Source organism: Panicum hallii, chromosome 1, assembly GCF_002211085.1.
Source record: "Panicum hallii strain FIL2 chromosome 1, PHallii_v3.1, whole genome shotgun sequence".
Classification (NCBI taxonomy): Eukaryota; Viridiplantae; Streptophyta; class Magnoliopsida; order Poales; family Poaceae; genus Panicum; species Panicum hallii.
The window spans coordinates 48,438,940-48,466,881 of record NC_038042.1 but is presented as its reverse complement, the minus strand read 5'-3'; the positions used below and the strand labels follow the sequence as shown (position 1 = coordinate 48,466,881).

At 42.2% G+C, this 27,942-nt stretch overlaps 5 protein-coding genes across 7 annotated transcripts; 4 read left to right on the top strand and 1 right to left on the bottom strand.

Moving 5' to 3' along the window:
* Window positions 1–3,004: 3,004 nt before the first annotated feature.
* LOC112889998 (DNA mismatch repair protein PMS1) lies at window positions 3,005–9,804 on the top strand. Of its 2 annotated transcripts, XM_025956825.1 has the most exons (12): window positions 3,005–3,348; window positions 3,459–3,782; window positions 4,003–5,454; window positions 5,852–6,105; window positions 6,199–6,325; window positions 7,008–7,076; window positions 7,194–7,267; window positions 7,454–7,519; window positions 8,196–8,299; window positions 8,376–8,557; window positions 8,716–8,815; window positions 9,503–9,804. In XM_025956825.1, the coding sequence occupies exons 1-12, from the start codon at window positions 3,100–3,102 to the stop codon at window positions 9,529–9,531; spliced, it is 3,030 nt and encodes a 1,009-aa protein (XP_025812610.1). In that variant the 5' UTR covers window positions 3,005–3,099; the 3' UTR covers window positions 9,532–9,804. The 2 variants fall into 2 exon arrangements, with proteins under 2 accessions (XP_025812610.1, XP_025812617.1); XM_025956832.1 differs by lacking the exons at window positions 8,196–8,299; window positions 8,376–8,557; window positions 8,716–8,815; window positions 9,503–9,804 and having other exon boundaries at window positions 7,194–7,271.
* A 582-nt stretch (window positions 9,805–10,386) lies between these two features.
* Window positions 10,387–14,470, top strand: LOC112890012 (armadillo repeat-containing protein LFR). Of its 2 annotated transcripts, none has more exons than XM_025956842.1 (8): window positions 10,387–10,693; window positions 11,771–11,988; window positions 12,690–12,823; window positions 12,919–13,166; window positions 13,291–13,396; window positions 13,484–13,622; window positions 13,761–13,888; window positions 13,982–14,470. In XM_025956842.1, the coding sequence occupies exons 1-8, from the start codon at window positions 10,510–10,512 to the stop codon at window positions 14,241–14,243; spliced, it is 1,419 nt and encodes a 472-aa protein (XP_025812627.1). In that variant the 5' UTR covers window positions 10,387–10,509; the 3' UTR covers window positions 14,244–14,470. The 2 variants fall into 2 exon arrangements, with proteins under 2 accessions (XP_025812627.1, XP_025812634.1); XM_025956849.1 differs by having other exon boundaries at window positions 10,389–10,693; window positions 11,819–11,988.
* Window positions 14,471–15,375: 905 nt separating this feature from the next.
* On the top strand, window positions 15,376–20,958 carry LOC112890045. The gene is made up of 9 exons (XM_025956913.1): window positions 15,376–15,749; window positions 15,838–16,065; window positions 16,527–16,648; window positions 17,484–17,544; window positions 18,554–18,694; window positions 19,208–19,315; window positions 19,552–19,780; window positions 20,098–20,346; window positions 20,485–20,958. The coding sequence occupies exons 1-9, from the start codon at window positions 15,615–15,617 to the stop codon at window positions 20,565–20,567; spliced, it is 1,356 nt and encodes a 451-aa protein (XP_025812698.1). The 5' UTR covers window positions 15,376–15,614; the 3' UTR covers window positions 20,568–20,958.
* A 3,277-nt stretch (window positions 20,959–24,235) lies between these two features.
* LOC112878866 lies at window positions 24,236–25,484 on the top strand. The gene is made up of 3 exons (XM_025943107.1): window positions 24,236–24,423; window positions 24,498–24,694; window positions 24,787–25,484. Exon 3 carries the CDS (start codon window positions 24,805–24,807, stop codon window positions 25,396–25,398), a length of 594 nt encoding a protein of 197 aa, XP_025798892.1. The 5' UTR covers window positions 24,236–24,423; window positions 24,498–24,694; window positions 24,787–24,804; the 3' UTR covers window positions 25,399–25,484.
* A 622-nt stretch (window positions 25,485–26,106) lies between these two features.
* On the bottom strand, window positions 26,107–27,522 carry LOC112897862 (protein ALP1-like). Its single transcript, XM_025966254.1, has 2 exons — window positions 27,287–27,522; window positions 26,107–27,181 (listed from the first exon to the last, which is right to left on the bottom strand). Exons 1-2 carry the CDS (start codon window positions 27,520–27,522, stop codon window positions 26,107–26,109), a joined length of 1,311 nt encoding a protein of 436 aa, XP_025822039.1.
* Window positions 27,523–27,942: the final 420 nt, after the last annotated feature.

The following is a 27,942-nucleotide window of genomic DNA, read 5'->3' as shown; positions in this document are numbered from 1 at the left end:
GTATTTTCATGGATATACATTTCTCAATATTGCAAGCTGGGTGTAGTCTCAAATATGTAGATTACCATTCAAATCATTTAATTAGAACGGCAATGAAATGATTATTTGATCATTGAGAGCTTGGTTAACTGTATGTACTATTTTAATGTCGAAATCATTTGGGTTGTTACACATATTTATATTTGGATCTCAGTTTATCGTAGAGCATAAAAGAGAAAATATCATGTATTTTAATTTTAATTGTTTGCCTATCCTCCTAGAGGAATGGTTCAGTAGTATGGCATTTGTTAGTAGTGTGCTTCATGTTGATCTCTGAACAAGTAGCTTCGCTTCGGAATATCTCTTTTAATTTTTTTGTTGGGATGTGTTTCACGCCGATTATTGATGGCATCTTTCCATTAAGCCTGTCAGGAGGATAGAGAAGGTGGTGATTGTGGATGTGATGCACGAAGCCGCAAAGGACTAAACACTAACTATTCATTTTTTTATAGTATGTTTCATTCGTTCCATGAGAAAGAAATAGGTGATTGTGCTTCAATTTTGATAGCAATTAGATTGTCTAGAAGTGCTGTTTCAATGGTGGTACTCAGCTCATTTGATTGGCCTCGATTAGTAAAGTAGCAAGTATCATGTCTTGAGGTATTGCAGTTGCTTACAATTTGCCTAAAAGTACCATATCCATATATCGTACTACTTTATTTTTTAGAAAAATATTACAATGTGCGCCGTTCTTTCTTTCTAGCTGTGACAGGTTTTGCCTAGAAGTACTCACCTCTACGTTAAGTCTTCTGTTCCTAAAAGAATGCAGAGATCAGTGGGAGTCAACGGAAGCTCACAAAGGAGGAAGAGATATCTTGAAGAGATGCAAGCTTAGTTTCTTGCACCTATGATTCAAGTAAGTAATTATCATAATATTTTAATTCATGCCATAAGTTAAGTATACCTCCATCTCAAACTACTAAAAATTTTGTTGAGTTGTTGAGGATTCTCATAAGTTGATTAAACCTAAAGTATTGAATAATTAATTAAATTGGTATAAAAGAAGGAACCTCAATTATATAGAAAATATCTATATAATTTTTTTAAAATCTTATCCATCAGTGTGTGAATCCGCTAACTCAAAAATGCATCGACCATATATAGGTGTTGGGTCTGTGATCGATAAAACAAATGCGTCCAATAGCATTGTACAATAGCAGACTTATGAGATCAACGGGAGAACCAAATATGATTTTGACGATACATGGTTGCATCACAATAATTCTTTCCTAAAGATTCCAATGGAGGATACGAGCACTCCATTCAGAGAATTTGGTATTACTAATTATCAACATTAAAACTATATGTTAGGCATGTTATCCATTAGCTAACGTTCTTACACTTTGCAAACCAGTTGTTCTTCCAAAATTATCTCTTGCTGAGCAGTGGATGGGGAAAGATAGGGAAAGGTCGAGCAGAAGGTACCCTATAATATGATAGATGAGCAGAAGGCTGAGAGAAATGCCAAAAAGCGAGCAAGTAGAAATCACAATCTTTCTCATGCTAGGGCCAGTGTTGCAGCCAACGAAGGTTTTCACATTTCTTTTACCATCATTATTTTTACTTACAACATATGGTGTATGTCTCAAGTTATTATATTTGCATATATATCTGTGTGTGTAGATGGAACAGATGTTACATGTCTCATGCATTTCGTCTCTGTTCGCCTAAACGGCTGTTTAGTCCGTTTAAACAATATTTAAATGGTAAACAGAGGTTACCGTATCGTTTAGGTCCTAAACAGTGAATTAAACAGTTGGACCCTTTAAACCCATTTAAACCGTTAAAAACCGTCTAAACTGTCTAAACAGGTTCAAGTTAAACGTGATTAAATGAGCTAAATGACTATTTAATTCATATTTAGTCAATAGGAAAATTACAACTACCACAATCAATATCGAACTATTTAGCATCGTAAGTATATGAAGTGTTGTGGGATTTAGATTTCTTCCAAAAAGATTATTTTGTAACATACTTACTTTTTACATGTGCAAATATGTAGACTTTCTAGCATATTTGACATTTACGTACATAAATATGTATATTTTAGTGTTACTATGCCAAACTGTTTAGGCCATTTAACTCCGTTTAAACGGTCTAAACGCTAAACAAAAGGTGACCGACTGTTTACCGTTTAGCGTTTAGGATAATATTTCATTTGGTACTACCATAGCAGGAGTTGAAGATGAGATTACTCCGAAGGAGCTGAAAACAGACTATGATAAAAGATGCAGATATGGATTTCTTCCTATACAGTTAATTATGAAGTTAGAGTAGAGTAGATTTTTGGTCCAACGTTCCATATATTATGGCATTCCATATATTATTGTGATTTGAAGCTATAAGATCCATTTTCTCTCTTGATGACACGCACATAGCTTCCACACATGGAATTGTATGGTGCAAAATGTTTTTGTTATTTATTTATGATATTTTTAGTAGTTATTTGATGCAATCCAATTAATTTTTTAATAATTTTGGTTCTCCACTAGTTATATTATAAAAAATTATGTTAAAATGATATACCATGTGCAAAAGTTTCTTGTGGTCAAATCTATCCGGTCCGGTTCTAGATTTCTAGACTCGGCACGCGTACTTGTATTTTTATAAATTTATTTTAAAATTTAAAAGCGTTGTTCTTTTAGTAGAGGACGATTATCAATATTTATTTAAATAAGAACATATTAGTCAATCATTGTGCTTAGTTGCTTGTAAATACTGGTACGCTATAAAAACTAATCTTCCTCTCGTGGCAAACAAGACTATCAGCTTCACTTAGTTGCTGCTGTGAAATTTTGTCTTACAGAAAACTGCGCCTGATTTTGGTTATATAAAGGAGAAAAAAAGGGGCCTAAAATTTCTTTTGACAAAAGGCCCATTTTTCACGAGTCTCGTGGCTTAGCTGGGCCAAGCCCACATAAAGGCCTTCGCCCCCACTCGTGCCTGGAGCCTGCGAATCAATCGCTTGCCGGGTTGCCTAGCCAGTAGCGCGGGTTCCAGAGGAAGCCGAAGCCGGTAACCCCCTTCCTCTCCACCGCCAGGCGTAGGGTTTAGGGAGGAATGGCTGGAGGAGGGGGAGGAGGCGGGCGCGCCGACTCCTCGCCGGCGATCAAGCCCATAAGCAAGGCGGTAGTGCACCGCATCTGCTCCGGCCAGGTCATCTTCGACCTCTCCTCCGCCGTCAAGGAGCTCGTCGAGAACAGCCTCGACGCCGGCGCCACCTCCGTCGAGGTCAGCCTCAAGGCCTACGGCGAGGAGTGGTTCAAGGTCTCTGACAACGGCTGCGGCATCTCGCCCGCCAACTTCCAGGTCAGGCAGCTGTCCCCAATGGAAGGATCCATCACTTTTCCCCCATTTCCCTGATGTTCGACATTGCCATTGATTACCCGCCGCTAACCATGTCGCTGGCAATTTATTAGGCGCTTGCACTTAAGCACCACACGTCCAAGATATCGGATTTCTCCGACCTCGGATCCGTGGTCACATTCGGATTCCGGGGTGAAGCGCTGAGCTCGCTCTGCGCACTGGGGAAACTGACGGTTGAGACGAGGACCAAGGATGAGCCCGTTGGAACGCATTTGGAGTTTGAGCACTCAGGCGTGGTGGCCAACCAGAGGAAGATCGCACGGCAGGTTGGAACCACAGTGACCGTCGAGAAGTTGTTCTCCACCTTGCCAGTCCGGAGCAAGGAGTTTAGCAGGAACATTCGGAAAGAGTATGGGAAAGTGATCTCCCTGTTGAATGTGAGTCTTTTCTGGTCAGTTTTCTAAGATTACTTTGCATGTTTTGCGCGTGCCTGTCAAATGTTGTTGGTAACTGTTCCCATTCAACATTTTTTTGTCACACATCTCTATTTATTTCCTTCTTGGAGTAGGCATGTCCTGTCCAGATAATTTCTGAAGTTTTATTGTCTGATTGTCTATTTACCTTCTGTTACTAATTGTTGAATCTTACCTGTGCTAGGCTTACGCCTTGATTGCCAAAGGGGTCAGGTTACTTTGCACTAATACTGTTGGAAAAAATTCTAAAATTGTGGTGCTTAGGACTCAAGGCAGCAGTTCAATGAAAGACAATGTCATTACCATATTTGGTCTGAACACTTTCAAGTGTCTTGAGCCCTTTAGTGTTACCATCTCAGATGGCTGCCAAGTAGAAGGCTATCTCTCAAAACCTGGACCTGGTACTGGTCGCAATTCAGGAGATAGACAATTCTTCTATGTGAATGGTAGACCTATCGATATGCCAAAGATCACAAAAGTTGTCAATGAGCTATACAGAAGCTCAAATGCAAAGCAATATCCTGTGGCTATCCTGGATTTCCGTATTCCAACTACATCCTATGATGTGAATGTAGCACCTGACAAGAGAAAAATTTTCTTCTCCTCTGAGAGTATGATTCTGCGGTCTTTACGGGAAGCTGTTGAAAATCTGTACTCCCCTCAACAATGCAGTTTCTCGATCAATCATGTTGAAGAGCCTGAAAAAGAAGAGGATACTGTTACTGATGGCCATAATGAAGACACAAATTTGATAGCAGCAGACAATGTTTCATCTCCTGACAATAGTGATGACAGTGAAGAAACGGACATTGAGGATCAGATTTCACCAGAGAACCAGAAAGAGCCTTCTTCAGCGACAAAGGTAGCAATTGAAGCCACATCTAGAGATGTGAGGCCCCTGTCAGGAGGCACAGCTACCCAGGCTGATAGATCTGCTTGGCTTCCATCCTTCTCATATGAGCAACCAAAAAGATTGCCTAAAGAAGGAAAATGTTATGCATCGGGAACAAATCATTTTAGAACAGGGCTTGCTGCAAAATCTACCCAATCAACTACTGTTCAATCTTCTCTTATGAACTTTGTATCACTAAACAAGCGGAAGCACGAAGACGATTGCAATCTTATTTCTGAAGCTCCAGTGCTGAGAAGAGGGATATGCATAGAACAAGCGAGGGGAACAAGTTTAGAAGCAAACTTTGTATCGCCAAACAAGCAGAACAACGTAGATGATTGCAGTCTTAATTCTGAAGCTCCACTGCTGAGAAGAGGGGCATGCTTAGAACAGGTGAGGAGAACAAGTTTAGAAGGAAACTTTGTTTCATCAAATAAGCAGAAGCACGAAGATAATTGCAGTGTTATCTCTGAAACTCCAGTGTTGAGAAGAAGGGCATGCTCAGAACAAGTGAGGAGAACAAGTTTAGAAGCAAATTCACCAGCTGCATTGAGATCAAGCACATTTAATATTTCTGAGTTCAATTTGCCTCTGGAAACAAACTCTTTAAAACATCATTCTCCACAATCATTTGTATCTGTGAGGGCAGATGTTTCACCAAAGCATTCAAAACCACCTAATACTGTGACCCATGGTGCAGAAGTATCAAGTCCATGTGATGTTCACACTACAGAACCTGATGTGGTAGGCAAACTGTTTACAGTCAGATATGCAGCCCTTTACATTGTAGTCTGGAGGAGATTGAGCTATTGCCAATACCTTACTTCTTTTTGTCGATGTTCTTATCCTGCTTGCTCGCTTGTTATTCTTGACACTCTTGTTAAATGCTTTGCCTGCTGTTCTTAAATTTAGAGGTCATGATGAATTTCTATTTCTTGATTTTTATTGTTCTAATTTGTTGAACTAATAAGGCATCATCAATCTACTTTTGGCATTTTGCCATTCGTTTTTTAGTTTATAAAAGTAATATGCATGGCTTCTGGAATAGTTTCTTTGGTTACATGTGGTTCGGTATAAGCCTAACTCAAACCGAAAAAACTTGTTTCCATCACTTGATAGGATTTACCGCTGAATCCTGCAGGATGTGCAGCATGATCGATGCCTTCCAATTTCTGGTGCTCCCAATAAATTTTCAGTAGTCGAACATCAGAATACATTGAGCGATAGTCCTTTGCTTGATGCTCATGATTATGATGAAGGCGCTGCAGTATGTTCTGCATCTGTACAATATCCCAGTATGCAATTTACTGTTGCTGAGCTTAGGAGAAGAAGAAAGAATGGTTTTAGGATATCCCAGCATGCAAATAAAGCAAATTGTCTTGAGAAAGCTACAAGGTAACATTTCTGCTGTCATCACAAACAACTTACATCAGTATCAGGATTTGCATTACTGTTTCCTGAATGAATAGTTTCATTTTCTTTGTGTAGGTGCTATAAAGCCGCAACACTGGATATTTATGTACCCTCAGGTGACGAGGCAAAATCTAATTCATTAGCTGCAGCCACCAATGAATTGGACAGGCTTTTCAGTAAAGAAGATTTTGGAGAAATGGAGGTGCTTGGCATAATTTTATATTTTAAGATTACTGCTCCTTTTTGTTAAGGTTCCATGTGAAACTATACCATCAAGATATGCTGGACATCATGGATGGAAGTGCTTTCCACTATCTCAATGATCCCTTTTTTTCTTAATTTCAAATTTTTGGACAATCTGATACTCATTTCGTGCTTTGAGTGAGAAGTGTTGCCAAATCCTGGTGTTGGACCAAGGATAAAGGCCCCCACCCCTCCCACTATAACACCTGGGTTTTATGGTCGGGTTGGCTAGGTGGGGCGTTCTAACTTGGTACCAGAGCCGAGGTCCTGGGTTCGATCCCTCCCGGCCACGCATTTCCGCTGCGCGATTTCCCCTGCGTCTCGTGTGCTGAGACCTGCTGCGGGCTACGCCGGGCAACCTGCTGCGGGCTACGCCGGGCTCGCACGCCGTAGGGGGAATGTTGGACCAAGGATAAAGGCCCCCACCCCTCCCACTATAACACCTGGGTTTTATGGTCGGGTTGGCTAGGTGGGGCGTTCTAACTCCTGGAAAGTAGCTTGCAAGAAAACGAGAAAATGAATAAATAGAACTTTACCTCTTTGTTTATTTGCTTGATGCATATTTATTTTTTCAATGTAGGTGGCCGAATGAAATATTGCAGTATGCAGTTGTTTTCAAGAACTAACTTTTTTATCTTTAGGTTGTTGGGCAATTTAATCTTGGTTTTATCATTGGAAAGCTTAACCAGGATCTGTTTATTGTAGATCAGGTATCTTACATACTTTTTGCTGTAATTCTGTGATACCATCATAAACCCCTGGATATGTGAGTTGCAACTTGCAAGGCACATTGTGTATAGCAATTGAAGTTTTATTTTTGTTATTAGCATGCTGCTGATGAGAAGTACAACTTTGAGGGCCTATCACAATCAACAACTTTGAACATACAGCCTCTTCTCCAGTGAGTAAGCAAACCCATCATTTTCAGCTGCTATTTCTATACATTGCACTCGGCAACTCGCTCAATACCTCTCTGATGTTTGAATGTTTCCATTTACGGATCCATAATTTATAGCATCATATTTATCTGTACCATTTGCCGTGTGCATCATTTCTGTTGGGTATTTGTGATTATGTTCAAACGCAGGCCACTGAGGCTTGATCTATCGCCAGAGGAAGAAGTAGTTGTTTCTATGAACATGAGCACTATCAGGTATTCATTGTCTTCCATTCAATTCTAGGATCAAACAACTTGATGATGAAGATTAGTTCTTGATGTAGTATTATTCAGTTGCTTATGTGACTAGATGTTTGTTACATCTAAACAATCAACATTTGCTTACTCAAACAACATGTGCATTTACTATTTTGCAGTTTGTTGTGGAACATATGCCCATATTCACAGCTTGTGTTATCCATATATAGTTTGTTGTCTATACTTATTTTAGTGTTCTCTTTTTGTTGACAAAACAAATACACTCTGTTCTCATTCCTCTTGCGAATATTAGTCTGTTAAGTCATATAAAAAAAGAAACTAGACCAACCTCGGGGGAACTAGGTAGCTTTTATAGTCTAAGTCATATAATACCTCATGTCGTCATGCATTCATTTAACAATTCCTTGTGTTTTTTCTTTCCAAAAAGTTTACTGTCTCTATTTAATGTTAAAAGTATCAATTCATACCTGATAAAAATTGCAACTGTGTCAATGTGGTATTGGGGTTTCTCAATTGATAACCTTATTTCCACTTAATACATGCCATCTTGAATCCTGCAAGTTCTTTGCCTCTCTGGCACCTATTGATGGAACAAGCCATGACAAAAGCTATTACTAATACTGAGCAAATTCTTGTTCCCTCACCTGTTTTCTTCTATTTTCTCAACTTTCAGAAAAAATGGTTTTGTCTTGGAAGAAGATTTGCATGCTTCCCCTGGTAACCATTATCTTTTGAAAGCTGTGCCTTTCAGTAAAAATATTACATTTGGTGTTCAAGGTATTTCTTCTCATATGTCGGAAATTTTGTTTCTGTGCATGTAAAACATGGCCTTATTCTAATGTCCCATGTTTAGATGTAAAGGAGTTGATCTCCATGCTTGCTGATAGTCAAGGAGATTGTTCAATAATCAGTAGCTACAAGCTCGATAAAACTGATTCTGTTTGCCCATCGAGGGTTCGTGCTATGTTGGCTTCGAGGGCTTGCCGAATGTCTACTATGATCGGTGATCCACTAACAAAAGCCGAGATGAGAAAGGTAATTACAAATTAAGTTAGCTTCTGATCAAACTTCTGTGGTCTTTGAACGTTGTTTCTATCTTTTCGGAAGTATATTTAATGCGTTCACCCTGTAGTGTCACTGCTCATTGAAAGACGAGTATCCCAGTAACATGCCCTTTTGCTTTTGCACTTCAGATACTTAAAAACCTAACAGGATTAAGGTCCCCTTGGAATTGTCCACATGGGAGGCCAACAATGCGTCACCTGGCTGATCTGCATGCTATAAGAAACAAAGGTAAGAGCTCAATCAAGCAATTACCTCTGCCCTTCTTTAGTTACATGGCTATCACATTTTTTGCATTTGAAATTTTCCTAGCTCCACTATGATGCCAATTGGGGGTCGTCAGTACTATGACCACATATGTGCTTTGTTTATGTTCCAAAAATTCTGAACCAGATTGTCATCAAAACAAATAACTTCAACTACTCATACATATTAAAATTTTAACAAAAATGGAACACTTCTGTTTTACAAAAACAAAGTTAAAGGATGACATAAGCGCATTAAGTAAAAAAAACTCTTGTTTGACTAGAGCAAGATGCGTATCTCAATGATCTTTTATAACATTGATGGATCCTGACTAAGTAGTTTTGTTGTTTGGTCTTCCGTGTATTCTAGTTTGCTGCTTATATTCTTAAAACAATCATTTGTTATTTTTCCTCTCTTAAATAAACATGCAAACATGCATTTTGGGAATATCAGATTGGTGTCTGTGTTGCATGAAGTTGTGCTATCCACACGAAATGTTTAGTTGCTTGTCCAAAATAATCGTCTTCTTTAGACCAATATATATTTTTGGTACAAAGTAATGATATGATACAGACAATAATCCAATAGAAGAACGCTCACATTCACCCGCGTAAAAACTGCAGAAACAACTTTTAGTCACGTGCTTACAAATCTCCTTTCAATGTTCCAAAGATTCTGCAGGAGCAGATGTGGCGTTGTGATGGCACCCGAGCTGATTGGCGGATTAAGTTGGGGCTTGTGCTGTTCCATTTTCGCTACTCATCTCCCATGTGTTGGAAGAACGTTTCTATCTGGGGCTACTATATTTAGCCTATAAATTATGGCCTGCGCATATATGCGCCGCTTGTAAATTATGATGCAAGTCCTTTGCCTGCGGACGGTGGTAATCTATGGCGCTAGTTCTTTATTTTGTATCCAAGGGCGTACATACATATGGCATTTCTTTTCGCAAAGAGAAGCTTGCGAATTGGCGAGCTCTGCGTACGTGCTTCATTCATGCGTGCATCCTCGTCGATCAGGTTAGCACCACATGTACGTGCTTCAGTGCTTGTACATTAGCATGCCATGTATTTCCTCATTCTGTTTTGGCTTTTCCATATATATATATATATTATGTCCAGATGCATAGCAAAGTTAATAAATTTAGAAAAGTTAAAATGACTAATAATTTAGGATGGAGGGAGTACTAAGCAAGCATATGCTAATTTTTGATATTTGGATCTTGAGTGATAAACCTACAAATTTTGAGATCTAGATATGCAAATTTATAGTTCAAGGACTTATATGATACGTTGACAATCTGAACAAATTTGAGAACCACAAGTGAAATTTACTCTATATGCTTTCAAAATAATGTAAATATGATTCTCATAATTCAAAACTAATCATTCTAAAACATATTGATGGTAAACGACTCACAAAATCAACAATATATATAGGTCATCTAGCATTAGAAATTGTCCGGTTCAAGCAACTTGTAGGCCCACCCGTCTGTCACAAGAGAACGGCATGTGCCTCTTGGCCGTGGGGACGCAGATACTACTCAATCTCTACCGTCCGCGTAATCCTGCGGATCCCCTTGTCCGTCTCCATCGGAGTGCCCAGCCAATTCCGAGCTCCAAGCACGCGGCGTTCTCCCTCACTCCGCCCTCGAAGCTCCGAGCTCCAAAACCCTAGCCATGCAGAAGCAGACGGGCAAGTCCGGCGGGAGCGGCGGCGGCACGCCGGCGAAGCGCGGCCGCCCGTTCGGGAGCACCACCGGCAGCGGAGCCGCGGCCGCAGCCGCCGCGGCGGCGGTCGGCGACCCTGGGGCGCCCGCCGCGCTGGTCGGGCCGTCCCTTCAAGTCCTCTCGGCCCTCTCGGGTAATCCGCTCATTCGTCTCCTCTTCCAGTCCAACTCAGCTTATGTGGGATTATAGGGCCTGAAGCGGGAAGAGCTCGGGTGTTGGTTCTGTGAATTGGGGTCGATTTGTTGGAGGAAAATTAGGGGTGTATGCCTCTCTTTTTACTGGACCTGCCAGATCCGTGTAATTCTGTGCTTGATAATGAAACTAGTGGCATAAATGAGGCCTTGGGGTGTCCAAGGTTTTATCATCTGAGTGAACGTTTTACGGAGACATTTTGGGTTAGTTTGTTCGGGTTGGTTGTCTTCCGAAGCAGTAGTCTTGCCACGGAGTATTACAAGTATGCATATTTGTTGAATTCCTGTGTTGATTGTCTAATAAATGTTGGGATAAAAATAGCCATCAGAGTTATATAAGATTTATATCGCAGATGACATAGCTTAGCATTCTTGAAACTGTCGCGTCAAGTAACAGAGTTTGCCCACAATGGAAAAGGTTTGACCTCACAAACAAACTCTTTATGAAAACTGTGTGATGTCATAGAACACTATCAAGATTTCGTTCAGACCTCTGCTGTGATAATGAGGCTATAGAGTTGTGGACAACTTTGAGGCTGACCCGAGTATCCAATTCAGATAATGATTTTTGTTTTTCAGTTCTTTGAAGGTCAAAGAATTATCAAGAACCTGATGCTTACCTCTTCTTCTTCTTTTTTATTCTTGAAAATGTTTAGGGGAAACTGTAATATGCCTCACTTCCAGTTTGGATTGTGTCACAGGTCAACTTGCTGTAGCTATTCCTGTGGCATGAACACCTTAGTGCAATTGACCGCAAACGTTTCTATGTGATGATAAGAATTTGGACATAGAAATTTTCACACATGTGCACACAACCTTTGCTCTTATTTTCCAAGCTCGGAAACAGATACTCCATACAGCTGAAAAACCATGGCATGTACAATTATGCTTACCTTATTTTGTGATCTTGCTCTCTATCATGTACTATTGTTTTGTCCCATTCGTTAGAGGTGATACCTCACGTTCTTTGTCATGAGCTTGAACTGCACATGTTATCATTTTCTAACAACGATTATCAGCATTGGCTATTTGGCAGGACAGTTATGTTTATTTTTGGCTTTTCTCAGATCAGAACAATAAAAGAATTGTCCTTGCATTGCAAAGTGGGTTGAAGTCAGAGATACTGTGGGCACTAAATGCCCTTACAGTACTCTCATTTAAGGAGAAGGATGACTTCCGACGTGATACAACACCTCTTACTAAAGTTCCTGGGCTCTTAGATGCTCTTCTTCAAGTTGTATGTCTTGAATTCCCTTTTCATGTTTCCAGTTTGATTCATCTTTTATTAAATCATGCAATTTACATTTTTATTTAAAATTTTATATAATTCTGATTCTTTCTGGCTAATCAGTGCTAATTGTATTTGCACCAGAATGCATTTGAACTAGATTTTAACATTGCCTTTTAACTTATACACTGAAGAAAAGGGTAATGGTTTCATGCAACTATGGGATCTGGCATAACTGTCCATATAGGTTTGTGGCCGTAAAACAAATGGAAAATTTTGTCTAATTTTGGTTCCCTAATCCTTCTCTCATTTTATTTTTAATACCCTTCATGTTGCAAAAGAAGCTAAGGCTGCCAAAAATTATCTTCCCCATACTCCACAAGGGTGAACCCCTTTTCTTTAATTTCCAAAATCAAATAATACCGATGCAAACCATGTCCCAGGAGTATTTGTGGGTAGTTTTTGGTGATGTGCCAGCAGCATCATTAACTTTTCCCATGTGGCAGCTACTATAATCCACATGGAAATGAGGGAGAGGGATTAGGGTAGACTCATCTCATCTAATTTACATGGTTCTTACTGTCTTACACCAAATTAAATTCTAAAGTCTGCTAAGCAATGTACTAATGTGACTGTCAATTTCCTCAAAAAGATGCTACTCATTTTTCTTGCATTGTGTCTTATGCTTTGACCTTTGATATCTTGTACAGATTGATGAATGGAGAGATATTGCAATGCCTAGGGACCCTCTGAAACCATCCAGAGTAAGAACTTTAGGTGCCAACACAACACTCTCGGGCTTTGGTCAAGAGAACATGGAAAAAGTCTACTCTGACACCGGCACGTATGTTGTTGCTAATCTTACCAATATCCTGATAGTCCATCTGAATATCCATGGCTGTTGCTGCCATACTTATGTTCTTTTAAATGCACTTACAGTGCGTCTAATGATCAATCGAAGACCGAGGAGTCCAGTGTCACGAAGAAGCGCACTGCAAGCTTTTGGTTTGATGAAGATGGCTTGTTTAACAACGATGATGAAGGGAGGGCAGAGAGGCAGCAGTGCGCTATTGCAGCCTCCAATATAATCCGTAATTTCTCTTTTATGCCAGAAAATGAGACTATCATGGTTCAACATAGGCATTGCTTGGAGACTGTATTTCAGTGCTTAGAAGACCAGAACAGAGGTAAAGCTTGAAAATTTACCCTGTGTCTTAGTTTTCAGTTACATGCATCTGTCTTGCAGTCCATCAATCGCTAATATTAACTTAGAGATGGTCAAATGTCTGCTGATTTTTTGTCATTGAGCAGAAGATGACGAGCTCATAACAAACATGCTGGAGACCCTTGTCAATTTAGCACCTGTGTTGGACTTGAGAATCTTCAGCTCATCGAAGCCATCGTTCATTAAAATGACGTGAGACGTGATTCTGAGGCTAAATTATCCTCTCCTTTTCTTTTCTATATTGAAGTTAACTCATTTCCCTTCTTTTGGCCAAGATAGTGAAAAAGGTGCAGTTCATGCCATAATGGGTATGCTTTCATCTTCAGTAAAGCCATGGCACTGTGCTGCTGCTGAATTGATTGGGCGTCTGATAATAAATCCAGACAATGAGTCATTTCTTCTTCCTGTCATTCCACAGGTACATGCTGTTTAGCTCACTGTTTCTATCTGGTAATAGTTTGATGTTATAGTGTTATGCTATGCAGATGCGTACAAATAAACCTATATTTTTCTTGGCTGTTTAGCTGTCATACTTACATCGCGTTGCTTGATGCAGATATACAAACGGCTAGTTGACCTTTTGAGTGTGCCAGCATATGATGCACAGGCTGCTGCTGTTAGCGCGCTCTACAATGTAGCTGAAGTGAATATGGATTGCAGGCTAAAGCTTGCCAGTGAGCGATGGTAAACATCTGCTTCATACAATTAGAGAGATCAAACTAATATTGGAGAAGTGGCATTAACAATCTAAAAATTTTGTCATTTCAAACGATCCAGGGCTGTTGACAGACTCCTAAAGATTGTGAAGACGCCGCATCCTGTGCCTGAGGTCTGCAGGAAGACGTCGATGATACTGGAGAGCCTCGTCTCCGAGCCTCAAAACAGGATGCACCTCCTTGTGCACGAGAACACATTTGCTGAGATCCTGACGACAGAAGGGAAATACTCGGACACATTTGCTCGGATCCTGTATGAACTGACTGCAAGGCCGAGCAACAAGGTGACCTCGGGGCATGCTATCTGGGGAAACATAAACTGATGAAAGTGCTGGCCTGTAATTTGTTGTTGAAATCTAGATGTAGGTACTTCGTTGACCATGTATCGAGTCCCCGACTGCATGTAACAATTTTAGCTGTATCTAGTTTGCAGCTTGGCGTCCTGACCTAATCCGAATGTATGTGTACTTTTTTTGGGCTGCGGAAGCCCCGCTTTGTTAGAAGACAACATTTACGTGCTATACAATTTGCTGGAATCAGATGACTCGAATTGGTTTTGTAGTGTTCATAGAGTATGGAGTACAGTGAAGTGCTGTAGTCCCTAGGTGTGATCATTTGCTTTGTACGGAAGCTACCAGAGTGCTGTCCCTATAAGCAATGGTACGGTGGTGGGCAATGCGGTTTAGGCCATTAACAATTCTTGGAGAATAGGTTCTTCTAGCTTTGCTGCACAGCTCGAGAAGGGTTTGATTTACCTTTGTGATCGCTTTGTTGCATTGCTTCAGATGCTCAATTTAAATGGGCAAAACATGCTTACAAGCTATATTTAGCCTATCGCTGCCTGTCACAAGCCACAGCTCTAGAAATATTCCAGCTCTAAACGGAAATCCTGAGCTTTACCGACAACGTGATGCTCCCTGCAGTTTTGCAGCGAAGTTGCTTGATAACAAGCAAAAGGCAAAAGAGAAGTTAAGCACGGCAAGTTCGCAGCTTTTTTTCACCCGCGGATCGCACCTTTTCCCCATCCCTGCAAAGCAAGAAAGGCTGCACTCTTCTTCAGTTCTGCCCGATCAAATCTCTCGTAAGCTAAACACAGCATCTTTTCTAGCTAGAGATGGTTGCCATTGCCATGATGATAAATTTCCTTGTTCCAACCGCTCATGGCCAGCCCAACTCTAGCACTGGCATACTGAAGTATAGTAGGCAGTGGCATGATTAGCAAGTGTTTTTATTTTTTGACGAACCATGACTTGCAAATTCAGAAACGCTAAGTATAGCCTCAAGAGCTTGAGAAAAACTTGCTGAAAAAGAAAATCGGAGAAGCTGCCATTGCAAATCCCAGCATGCTATGTTCGTCTCTAGAAACTTCACAGCAATGGATGGTCAGAAGGAACGCAGCACGTGGATTTCCGCAGAATTCCACTGCATTAATTAATTAAACAAGTGAAAAAGAAAGGGGGAAACGGCCTCCAGCTTTCTTCCTCCCTGCCTGCGTCTGCCACCGGCATCGCCATCGCCCGGTCGCCCCCACCACTAGACGTCCGCCTCCAGGCCTCCTGGCCCGGGATCCGACGTCTTGGAAATTGGAATATCCCGTCTCTCTCCTGCTCACCTCCCGCAATTTCTCCTCGCCGTCTCGCCTCGCCCCGGAGCGGAGGCCGAGTGCGCTCCCCCATCCCGGCATCCCCGCCCAAATGGCTGCCACCTTCCGTCTGCTTATCCTCGTCCTAGTCCTCGTCGTGTGCCCCTCCGCCCGCGCCGCCCGCGACGCCGACGCCGTGGTGTCCAGGATCGCCTTCGGCTCCTGCGCCAACCAGAGCGCGCCCCAGGTGCTAGACGGAACACCCATTCGACCACGCTCGCGCACCTTGATGAGGCTGTGACGGAATCGTTTCGTTGCGTTTCTCTCTCGTGCAGCCCATTTGGGACGCCGTCGTGGCGTTCGACCCGCAGGTGTTCGTCTGGCTCGGGGACAACGTCTACGGCGACAACAAGCGCCCGTTCCAGGTGTTCGGGAAGGAGCGCACGGTCGGGCCCTGGAAGAACGTGCCGCGGTTCTACCCCTCCACCGAGGAGGAGCTGCGGAGGCGATACCAGCTTGCCAAGGCGAAGCCCGGGTACGCCAGCCTCAGGGAGAGGGCTCAGGTCAGCTTTTCTTCCAGGCAGGTCGTTTGTACTGGTGCTTGCCGGTGATCGTTCTCTGCATTGATTGCTGGTTGCTGGTGCTAGCCCAGTTGGGGGGCAGCTCTTTTGAGATTTTGGGGGTTGTATTATGATGAGATGAATTATGGTCTATTGGTATTGCGATGACACGGCATTACAGTGACAAACATACAAACTATCAAATTATTACTGTTTAAATTCCATTTAGTACACTCCCGAGTTGATTATTTTAAGGCAGCCAACAAGGTATTTCAGAAAGAATTATCATCATCATATAATCTAATCTCCAACTGTGGGCTAGGGTGGCACCAAAGAGTAGTTGTCACATCGTTTAGGACAGTCCCAAAATCTTCTGAACTATGAAGAGTTTTGACACTGCTGCTTCTTCTTGCTCCTAAAAGATATGAGAAACTGCTGATTTTATTGAAATTCATTAATTGCAGGTTATTGGAACATGGGATGACCATGATTATGGATTGAATGATGCAGGAAAAGAATTTAGTGGGAAAGTGTTTACTCAGAGGCTTCTGCTAGATTTCTTGGATGAAGCTGAAGACAGTAAACGGTATGCACTTAGAAATACTGGAGTTGATCTTGAATTTCGTCTTGTTTATCTTGTTATCTAGTTATATTGTTTGCTAAACTGATTTTTTACATCAGACTGATTTATTTGTTTCTATAAAGCATGGGCCTACAACCTGCTTTACATACTTGTGTCTACTTCCAATACTTCTATTTCTTCATTACAAAAAGCTTGGAAATACTGAATCTCATCATTCACCACATTACTTGAGCAATTCATCTTGAAAGCAATTATCTTATGAGTGGGATCGCAGCATCTGATTTACTATGTATTTGTTATATTCTTTAACCATTATACAATCTTTGAGTCAACTGAGATACCGTTCTCCCTGTATTTCATCTCATAATGGATCACAGTCAACTTATCAAGTTTGTGGATATAACAGCCTGATCTCATTTAGATTTTGATTTGCCTCCATCCTTTGTAGTTGTAGCATACATATGTGGCTGTAGCAGATTCTTTCTGGTAAACTGCTTCCATTTTTCATCTCTGCAGTTGCTTTCTCTGTTAGAAATTAAGATAGTCTTTTTTTTTTCTTCCAAAAACATGCAAAAGCTTTGTGTGTCAGTTTTACAGAAGAAAGGCCACAAGAGGGTCAGCTTTTACAGTTTTTTCCCTTAATGTTATTTCCTTGTTCACTTATTATGCCACAATCTTCTTTGATGCTGTGGCCAGACATTTCTGTATAAGTTTTAGGATCCGCATACATACAGGCCATACACCAAAATTTGCCTCAGAATACTCTTTTTTCTTCAATGATCAACAAGGGGAAAAATGTCCCACCTGATAAGTTAATACTTTATTCTTGTTTGCTTAGGAGGAAACAAGCTGGTGTTTATACCTCATATATGTTTGGCCCTGAAGGAAAACGAGTGAAGGTAAAGTCATCGCTTGTAATCTTATGTCATGTTCAATTTTAAGGGTTTTTCTAATTTCTTGTTCATATAGGGTTATATCACACAACTGTATCAATGATGCAGTGGTTCTTTCAGTAATTGATATATTCTCCTCCTTTTCTTATGAACCTATTAATATCTAAAATTATTCCCAAAATGGATCATCTGGTTATTTGTAGCTCTGTTTACTACAGATATAGGGCCTTGTACTTTTCTGGCATTTCTTTCTACCACAGATTTGGTTGAAAGATAGTTATTGATTGTCTCGGTGTGCATATAATAAACAAAGAACCGCTTCTGCTGCTGTTGTCTTCCACTGTATTATCTGATGAGGGTCGGTCCTTATCACAGTTTTTAAATGCTATATATGGAATTGGCGATGTATCTCGTGAAACCGGCTAAACATTGCAGATTCTGCGAAAACTAGATGTAGAAGTTTCCTAAGACTCTCAAAGAAACATCAAATATAAGGAATTGCGCGTTCGATAATGGAGCGATGCATAACTCAAGATCAAGCTCAATCATATTTGCAGGATACAAAAAAGACAAAATACCTTTTTTAGACTTCATAATTCCTTCCTGAACAGTGTGATGCACTGCTATACTGTTTTCCCCCCTTTTGCATCTTGTACATGCAATTTGAGTCTGTTCTTCAAAATTTGAAGTTATATAGAACATGCTCTTCTCTCTTATATGTAACTTTGAGAACTTTAGCATCTAGCCTTTGTGGATATTTAATATTTATCCAATTTGAACTGAGTATTTCCCCAATTAAGTTTAGTACACGCTTACACCTTACACATGTATTACACCTTTTCATTTCTCGCTCGATGTAAAGCATCACCCCAGCAGTTGTTTCAAGTATTCTAAAGGTCTAGAATGGTGATGCATCAAGGCTAAATAAAAGATATGACTAGTGCTTATGACCCTTCTGTTGTCAATTAGTTTCATCAGCAATTTTGAATTAAATGATAACAGCACATTATCACAGGTAATCTTGTTGGATACCAGATATCACAGAGACCCACTATTAAGTGATGGAACTATTCTGGGAGATCCTCAGTGGCAGTGGCTGGAGAGGGAACTTCATGGTCCTCAATCAGAGATCACTGTCATCGGATCTTCTATCCAGGTAAACCTATTATTTCACATGTATATACCTGTCGAAGATAAGTATTTTTTAGAACTTGTAAAAACTAAATTTAGCCAAGGATAATTATATCAGTTTTGTCTTGGATGGTTGGTGGTAGCCCCCCCAACACACACAAAACAAAAAAAAAGGGAAAAAGAAAAAGAAAAAATAAAACAGATGGTATATGTGATTGTTATTTGTGACAGAACTTCAATAATATGACATTTCAAATGTTAGGCAGCTCTTTATATGGACACAGAATATCCTATTGATTCATATTGTCCTAGTGCTTTCATTAGAACATATAATTTGTGGGTAGCTCCCTGAGATGGTTTCTTTCTTGGCCAGGCAGCATCTGTACTCTTCTGTCTTAATTCAAAACTGCCCCGCTCCCCCTGTGGTCATGAAAAAGTTATATATGCAATTGTATTTTGTTTGTTTGGATGCTAAAGCAGTGGAATTTTCGTTGATATAGCTATGGAGTAATTGCTTTTTGCCCATATGCTAATACAGGTAGTGTCTAATCTTTCTGCTACAACTGGACCTTTGTTCTATGTGGAGTCCTGGGCACGCTTTCCAAGGGAGAGAGAAAGGCTGTTCAGATTGATTGAGAGCAGCAAGGTTGGTCACTATTACTTTCCTGCGGACAAGCTATTATAGTATTATTCGCAGTTTCGGTAAATAATAATCCTCCTTTAGCCGTGAAAGAAAAATGCAGTAGTTGCTGGCATATCTCCTTCAGTTAAACTTTTGAAGGTGTTCTGAGTCCTTTACAAGATACCATGATATCGTCTAAACGATTGTTTACATGTTCATCACTCTTATGAAACATATGCTGACTGTGTGACTATTTCCAGAGAAATGGAGTGATATTTGTTAGTGGTGATGTTCATTTTGGAGAAATTGCTAGATTCGACTGTGGAGTTCAATATCCATTGTATGATGTTACTTCAAGTGGTCTTACCCAGTCTGTTGACAATTCTGTGCCAGTAGTCTTTCAACCTATTATGAGACTTCTGGCAGTATTAACGCCAACTACCATGCGAGTCCTAAACCCTAACTGCCTGTATAAATCATGTACTACAGGTATGACTCTTTCTTGGACATAACTGTAGAAGTATGAATCCACAGTATAGGATAGCTATAATGTTTTGTTTTACTGAATTTCATTTTTAAACAAAGAAAAGATACAAAGGTCCTTTTCTATTCTTGCCGGAACAGCAAAAGCTATTACTTCTGTTCTTCACTATGACTCCAAAAGATACAGTTCATCTGTAGAACATCAATATAAAGCATCTGAGGGGAATGCTAAGATTTTTCAGTACCTGTGTTACCTTATCTCCTGCTGTGTTGAGGGTTGGTTACACTGTTAAATCGTTGGGTATTTGGTGTTGCATTTTCAGGCCAACCAAATTTTGGAGCAATTGAAATTGATTGGAATGCTGTACCTCCGCGGATTAAACTTGAACTGAGAGATGTTGAGGGCCGTTCTGTTCACAGTGTGGAGTTCCCTATATCTGAACTGCAGCCATCAGGTGCGCTTGCAATGAAGAAACAAGAACATGCTTTTCAACGGCACTGTACTCTTGAGACAGAGCTTCCATGGCTAACACAATACCGGCTCGCTCTGCTGTTCTTTGGTACCATAGCTGGTATGCTACTCGCATCTATGCCAATTATTCCAACAGTATGAATCTACATTATAAGTGCCCCACTGCCCCTGAACATTCTTATGGGTCATCTGCACTGGACCATACAACTTCTGCATAACTTTTGTATTTTGTCTGCAGTTTTTATCATAGCCGTGGTGCTGCTAGCAATCACCTGCTTGTCAAGTATCCTTATGTGCAGTAAAAAGACCAAGAAAGAATAGTTGTGGGGTTTGCCGAGGACAAAAGAAGATTCTCGGTCCAACTACACTTGAAGCTGAACTTCAAACTGACCAGGAACACCGCAGGCCCATCCATGAGCCCGCAGGAACCAAGATGACACCTCAGTATCAATCAGTACACCACGCTGTGCAATTTACAACGGCACAGATTGAATAGACATATGTTAACTGACAAATACAACCTTGTACTGCCCCTCCATATAGGTTTTGTCGTGACCCTTTTTCTTTTCATGTCCGTGCTGCTCCAGTACAGATCATGACATCGGGCAACTCCCTCTTCCGGAGGTGAGGCCAGCGGTGGTGCGTGTTGTCAAAATAGCATACTGCTTCCCCGTTTCACCGTTTCAAATTATAGTTTGTTTTATCTTTTCTAGATATATAGTATTTGCTATGCATCTAAATATATAATTTGAAACGGAGGGTGTATTTCCTTTTCTTAACTGGCTGTTAAGGACTCTGGAGCCGTTTCTCCCCGTGTCCTGACCACCACTTAACGCTTACTGCCGACTTAGGGCTGCAGAAGCATAAAATCCTGACCCTAATCACGATCTCGCATGCATACATGGCGATGAGAACACAGGACACGGTTAAAACGATCGTCCCTGCAGCAGTACGAAAGCTGGTAAAAATACCACAATGCCAAAGAGGGTACTGCAGTTGAAAGGGGGCTTTTCTACCTTCGGACTCCAAATCAACTTCAATTTCAGATTCCAGGAAAATATTCTGCATTCAAGTTATGCAATCTGCTAGACAAGCAAACAATACTGAAAATCAGTAAGGAGGACAACAATGAAGTCCGTGCAGATCTTATTGCAAAGTGGTTACTGCAGGAAGGTAATATGCATCTTCAACACTTTGAAAATCAAGAAGCTTTTCTACCTTCAGACTTCAGAGTTCAGGCCACGTTTAGCATTGTGATGTCCGATCAACAATCAATGTATCATGGCAAAAGGTACCAGCACTCTAAATTTTTGAACGGTACCAGCAATCTAAATGACTTAAGGGTGCCCACACCAGTTCAGCTTCCTACGACTCCATTCCCAAGATGTACTGAGATGAGGAGGAAATTCCTCTCATGCTCTGCATTCAGTTAACGAAAACTGACAGAAATACCACAAGGCGCAGGAAAGTAGTATGCATGTTCAACATTTTGTAGCAGTACGTGGGGTTAACTGGTTATAAGATGGGAGTGATATCAAAAGCTATCTCACTCTGAACATTTCAATCAACAAGTTGCGCTAGGCTGATATCGCAGAAAATTGGTTACTCCTGTTAAAGTGCGACATCACATCGTAGCATTGTGCTAGACTAATGAACAATCTACACATCATGAATCTTCTTGACAACGTCGATTCTTATGTTGTCCTTGCCAGCAGACTGTCATTAGTAGGGGCTGCTAGTCTGCTAGATAAGCCGGGTTGCAGAGTTTTTCTTTTGTCTTACTCCAGAAAAGGAAAAAAAAAGAGTTGTTGAGAGGGGTTAAGTGAGCAAACCAGAGCAACCACACGGATGCCCCCATTAAACCTTAGCCACAAATATCTTCATGGGGGCCTAAATCATGGATCAATATCCAGTGAGGACCCGTATGGAAACCCGGAGAGAGTTTCAATGTGTGGCCCATGGGCCGACGCTCGGCCTGTCGTTATGGCCGAGCCCCGGCCGCGGCACGTCGCCTTCTGGGCGAGCTCCCCGGGCCAAAGCCGTCTCAACTTAACGAGCATCATGGGCCCTCGGCAAGAACACCTCCACGGCTTTGAGCAAAGGCTCAAACTCACAACCCAAGGGCACGGCCCGATTCCGACACAGCGGGCCGAGGCCTTGTCGCAGCACCAACTCTTTTGCCCTCCGAGGCTGGAGTGACAGGCTCGCGCCACCGGGCCTGGCGGGGCGCCTCGGTAGGCGTGCCCTTTTAAGTTGGCTGGCTCCGGCTGCGATTAGCAATACGGGACTAAATCGGCGCTTCGGTTTGCCAAGCAGAGACTAGAGTGGATTTTACTTGCTCATGCAATTCGGATTTAAGAGATCTTGATACACACCCCCAAGACACATGATCATCAGCCGATCCTGGTCAAGGGATCGCCCGGAAGGGAACTTGCCGAGACGAACGTGGCAGCACCATGATACTTCTACGCACAGGCCTGCACACAGCAGACGAAGGAACGATAGATTGCCACCGACACGTTACCATTCTTCCGGCAACTGCCAAGCAGTAGCCCGTAGTGCTCCCCCGGTACCTAAAAGAAAAAGAAAAAAAAGAAAAAGGGGGAACAGAACAGCACCTACTTCCCAACGGGCTTCCGGCCTTGGAGCGCTGAGTCCGAGTCCATTGCATTAAACGGGCTACATCCATATCGGCCTTTCATTCTTCCAGGCCCACGGAACACTCAATAAACACCTAGGTCAAATCGGATCCAAGAAAGTTATTTTCTTTTTCTCGAACACGAGCTCTCCTTCGTATAATTATATTAAAAAGAAAGAATGAGGTTTAAGAAAACTCAAAAGACGCACACACGACATTCACCTTTTTTACGACCTCAGACCACAAACGAAACCTAGTAAAAAACGTTCCCTAGAGTGAGGATGTGAGAAACTCCTCGAATACCGCCGTGCTTCACGGAAGTATAATCTTCTTTAATAGAATGTGGAGCTTTATTCAGAATAGGCCGAATCCCATCAAACACGCTCCATCAGCTTGATAGAGTTGTGGTGATTCCAGATTGACCACGCCCCTAAGGCTTACTCCAACTGAGTAGGCAGCAGGGTATCCAAACCAAAAAAAGGTGCTGGAAGTACACTGTAGCAGGACCTATCTCTCTCCAACTGAATAAGTAAACGCGATACGCATTTTAGGCTGAGGGGTACTGGAGACGCAGAAATAGGTCATCCTTCTCCCGCACGGGTCACTGTACGACCAACTACCCTCGCCTACCAGGCCAAGTGCCGGAAAGAGCGGCGGCGGCAAAGCGCAAGATCCGGCGTGCTGGTGCGGCCAGGACTCGCCGACGGACGGGAGAGCGGTCGCCGGCAGCGGCGGAGGCTCAAGGTAAATGAATCTGTCACCCTTGTTGTGGCCTATCGATTCCCAGGATGCCTCCCCCTCTCAATGGATGAACTCGTAGGTAGAGCGGATGAACTCGTTGGATCTTGCTGCCCCCTTTGCTGATCACAATTGATGTGCCTAGCTTGTTTGGAACGACGTACACTTGTTAATTTGTGATGTACTTCCAGTGATTGTTAACTGTGGTGTAGTTCCAGTGAATGCTTATTATTGACATTGTTTATTCCCTTTTATGTGTCTATGTGTTGTATTGTTGTATTATTGCAAGTGATTTTTGTCCATCAATAGGATGGACCTCAATGGTACAGGTTCATCAAGCATGATGCAGGGGAGCCACAATCAAGAAGGTGATGGAGCTCCACAACAATTATACCCACAAGCCGTGGCAGTTCAGTTTGCACAGGGTCAGTTCATGTATCCAAATGATCAATGGAACTTCATGGTTCCTGGTAATGTGCAAAACTCGGCCGCAAATGAGGTAAAGTGGCAAGGCTAATTCTTAACTTACCTTCACATGTTCATAGTGTGATATATTGTCTGGTGTTGATAACTGGAGGGTGATCTTGTAACATATCCAAGTTGGGGAGGAGCACCCTCAACAACTTAATGGCCATGACGATTTAGTTACCCATATTACAACAGAAGAAAATGCTGTGACATCCAAATCTAAGATACCAGCTAAAGGCAAGAAGGTTGCCAGAAGGGGATCAGGGTTCTCAAAGGAGGAGGACAAGATCATATGCTCAGCCTTTCTGAACATCAGCAAAGATCCAATAACAGGTGTAAATGGCATTCTATTTATCCAATTTTGTGGTCTGTTTTAAAAGCACTCTGAGAATCCTTTGAACATATAGGAGTGAATCAAAGCAGTGGCGGGTACTACAAAAGAATTCATGACTACTACAAGCAACACAAGCCCGAGGGACCAGAGAGAAGCCAAATTGCTATTCAACATCGATGGGTTGCCATCCAGAAAGCTGTCAACAAATTCTGTGGCTTCAAATCAGCTGTAGACCGCAGGGATTAGAGTGGCACGAACGAACAAGATAGGGTAAGTGTTTAGATGGGCAATGAACTTAATATTATGTGATTGATTCTGATGGTTCTAATAATGCACTGAATATATTTCTATTATGTATCTAGATCGATGAAGCTATCAAGATGTTCGAAAAAAATGAACCTTTCACCTATTTACATTGCTGGAAGTTGTTGAAGGATGAGGTAAAATGGAGTGACAGAATGGTGGAGTTGAACGCAGCTGCATCCAAGCCACCACAGGCTGCAGCTGAATCAGGCAGCAACAATGGTCAACCTGCTCGGCCTGAGGGTAGGGATGCTGCTAAACGCCGCAAGACAGACGGTGGTCCTGATTCATCAGCTTCAAGCACTGCCTTTGCTGTGCTGCAGCAAATGAATGACAGGTGCGAAGAATCAGGTCAACAGCAGGAAGCCCATATGCAGAAGATTTTGGGCATGAAGGAAAACAAGATAGCACTAGAGGAGAAGATGTATGACCTGCACAAGCAGGATGCAGAGAGGAGGGCTATGCTGAAGGAAGAGCATTTGAAACTCACCAAGATGGACATTGAGGTGAGGGACAAGCAAAGTGAGGCTCAGCTTCTAACTGCTGAGATTGGTATCATGGGTGCAGACTTAGAGAAGCTTGCACCTAATGTTAAAGCGTACTACCTTGCTATGCAGGCTGAGATTATGAAGCGTAGGGGAATTAGAAGCCCTACCAGTTCTGATATGTGATGTTCTGAGAATAATTTATGTGCTGTTACCATGTAGACAATGGTTTGTATTTCATTTGAAATCTGTAACTTATGTGTGCAGACAATGGTTTTCCATTGTGTTGAGACTGTTATTGTATCATACCTTAAATGTTTGGTGTTGAGGAAATGGGATCTCCTGAAATGTGAATGTTGCCGTCAAGCCTTTGTGAATGTTGCCAACTCGTGTCTGAGCTCTTTGTATCATCCGATGAGAGGTCGGCCGCTGGTCGGCCGTGCAGCTCGGTTAGGTCAGTCGTGCAGCTCGGTTAGGTCTGGGGCGTGCAGGTCGGCCAGGTCGGGGAGGTCGGCCGTAGGTCGGCCATAGGTCGGCCTCTCGGCCATACTCCTGAAATGCATGCATACATACTCATGTATACAATCTCCTGAAATGCATACATACTTTGTGATCTCCTGAAATGCATACATAATTTGTTTCGCATACAAGACAACACCCATGTTTAGAGTAAAACTAGTTACTGCAACCTGACATTGTTCTTTCATACATTGAGGGAAGGCAAAAAACTGTAAGCCTCATGCATGAACAACTATCCAGCGAAGCAAAATAATATGGCTTCTTCCAGTAGCTTGTCGTCACAGCTTCTAGCACCTGTCATCAGTCTGAACAAAAGTGTGACATGTACAAAAGACTTGCATCCTCATCCCTGTGCTGATGGCTTCTTCCAGTACCTTACTGTCTAGTTGTCCTAGCAAATGGACCAGAGTTAGAAGCATAAAGCGTCCACATGTGCTCAACCAGATCAGATTTGAGAGATCGTGCAGTACTCTGGTCCTGGATAATCGAGTATGCATTTATTAGCTCATCAATGCTAGGAATATTAACAAGATGATGTAATGGTGGATTGTCCCGGCCAGACCACTCATTGCGACCAACTGTAGGTAACTGAACATTACGCTCATCTTCAATGACCATGTTATGGAGGATCACACAAGCTAGCATTATAGCATTCAGGTCTTTAGCCTTCCAAAATCTTGTTGGACCATGCAATATCTTCCACTTAGCTTGTAGCACACCAAATGCTCGTTCAACATCCTTCCTGCAACTTTCCTGTTGTTTAGCAAAGACCTGCTGTTTATTGCTCACAGGTGCACTAATGCTCTTCACTAAAGTAGCCCACTCGGGGTATATTCCATCTGTCAAGTAGTAACCCATACAGTAGGGTTTACCATTGACAGTGAAGTCCACAGGAGGAGCATTCCCATTAGCTAAATCATCAAACACTGGAGAACGCTGCAACACGTTGATGTCGTTGTGAGATCCTGCAAGCCCAAAAAAAGCATGCCAAATCCTAAGATCCTGGGTCGCCACAGCTTCAAGAATTAGAGTTGGCTTGCCTTTGTGCCCCTTGTACATTCCTCCCCAGCCACTAGGACAGTTTTCCCACTTCCAGTGCATACAATCTATATTCCCAATCATCCCAGGAAAACCACGTGCCTTATTAACAGCAAGGATATGTTCCAACTCTTGTGCATTTGGTTTCCTAAGATACTCTGGGCCATAAACAGAGATGATAGTGTACACAAATTCTTTCAAGGACTTAAGAATTGTTGATTCACCCATACGTTGTCCATCATCTAAAGCATCTGCAATTGACCCATAAGCAAGCATCTTCATTGCAACCACATATTTCTGCTTTGGTGAAAAGCTTAGCCTACCAGCTCGATCACGCTTAAGCTTAAAGAAGTCATTGGCCGCTGTCACGTCATCAACAATTTTCAGGAACAATGACTTTCTCATACGGAACCTGGATCAAACAAACACATGTTACATTTCCTCGCTGCAAGGCACATGGAAGCATTGTGAGCTATATAATCACAGAAGGATCAATGAATACTATATTGAATTTTACCGGCGACGAAACATTTCCTCGTTGTATAGTGCATTAGGCCCGAAGTAGTCGTTCTCCAACCTAATTGCAGCTGCCGCACGCTCGCGGTCATAGGTAACGTGGCCTCGAACAGACCCGCCCCATTTGCGCTTCTTCCTCGCCGATGCAAGGGCATACGCAGCAACAGCGACTTGAAGAACTTGCGGAGATACTACATCTTTCCCCCAACTTGTGCTCCCCGTGAACCACGACCCCATCCTACGCCAACCAATGACCATGCCGAGGTAAAGCTCCAATGGAGCAGAAACAAATCGCGCCGCATCTTCAATCGTGGCTCAAAGAGGAAGAAATTCAACCGTACCTGACGCGGACGAGACCTGGGCCGCTGCTTGTCGCCGGCGAAACCCTGTCCGAGAGAGTCCGAGAGAGGCGGAGCCGGATCGACTTGAAGAATGCGGGGATGCGGTAAAAAGGAAGGCGGGGAAATTTCACGGTTTCCCGCGAACCAGGGTCCAACTTGCCCACTACGCTTTTTACCTGCTCGGGTTTTTGCCTACCCAGGTGCCCGTCGCCCATCTCCTGGCCACGAGACCTATACAGCAAAATGGGTCTCAGTTTTTTGCCTACTCAGTTGGAGTAAGCCTAAGGCAATGATAGAGTTGAGACCGTTTTGCACC

Coding starts and splice junctions, on each gene's coding strand:
- LOC112878866 (XM_025943107.1), top strand. CDS start 24,805: ATGTTCGAAAAAAATGAACCTTTCACCTATTTACATTGCTGGAAGTTG.
- LOC112890045 (XM_025956913.1), top strand. CDS start 15,615: ATGGCTGCCACCTTCCGTCTGCTTATCCTCGTCCTAGTCCTCGTCGTG. Junction 16,649..17,483: donor GAAGCTGAAGACAGTAAACG/GTATGCACTTAG, acceptor TTGTTTGCTTAG/GAGGAAACAAGCTGGTGTTT. Junction 19,316..19,551: donor GATTGATTGAGAGCAGCAAG/GTTGGTCACTAT, acceptor GACTATTTCCAG/AGAAATGGAGTGATATTTGT.
- LOC112890012 (XM_025956842.1), top strand. CDS start 10,510: ATGCAGAAGCAGACGGGCAAGTCCGGCGGGAGCGGCGGCGGCACGCCG. Junction 12,824..12,918: donor GTCTACTCTGACACCGGCAC/GTATGTTGTTGC, acceptor ATGCACTTACAG/TGCGTCTAATGATCAATCGA. Junction 13,889..13,981: donor AAGCTTGCCAGTGAGCGATG/GTAAACATCTGC, acceptor CAAACGATCCAG/GGCTGTTGACAGACTCCTAA.
- LOC112897862 (XM_025966254.1), bottom strand. CDS start 27,522: ATGGGGTCGTGGTTCACGGGGAGCACAAGTTGGGGGAAAGATGTAGTA. Junction 27,182..27,286: donor GAGGAAATGTTTCGTCGCCG/GTAAAATTCAAT, acceptor TGTTTGATCCAG/GTTCCGTATGAGAAAGTCAT.
- LOC112889998 (XM_025956825.1), top strand. CDS start 3,100: ATGGCTGGAGGAGGGGGAGGAGGCGGGCGCGCCGACTCCTCGCCGGCG. Junction 6,106..6,198: donor TGTCTTGAGAAAGCTACAAG/GTAACATTTCTG, acceptor TTCTTTGTGTAG/GTGCTATAAAGCCGCAACAC. Junction 8,816..9,502: donor GCATGCTATAAGAAACAAAG/GTAAGAGCTCAA, acceptor AATGTTCCAAAG/ATTCTGCAGGAGCAGATGTG.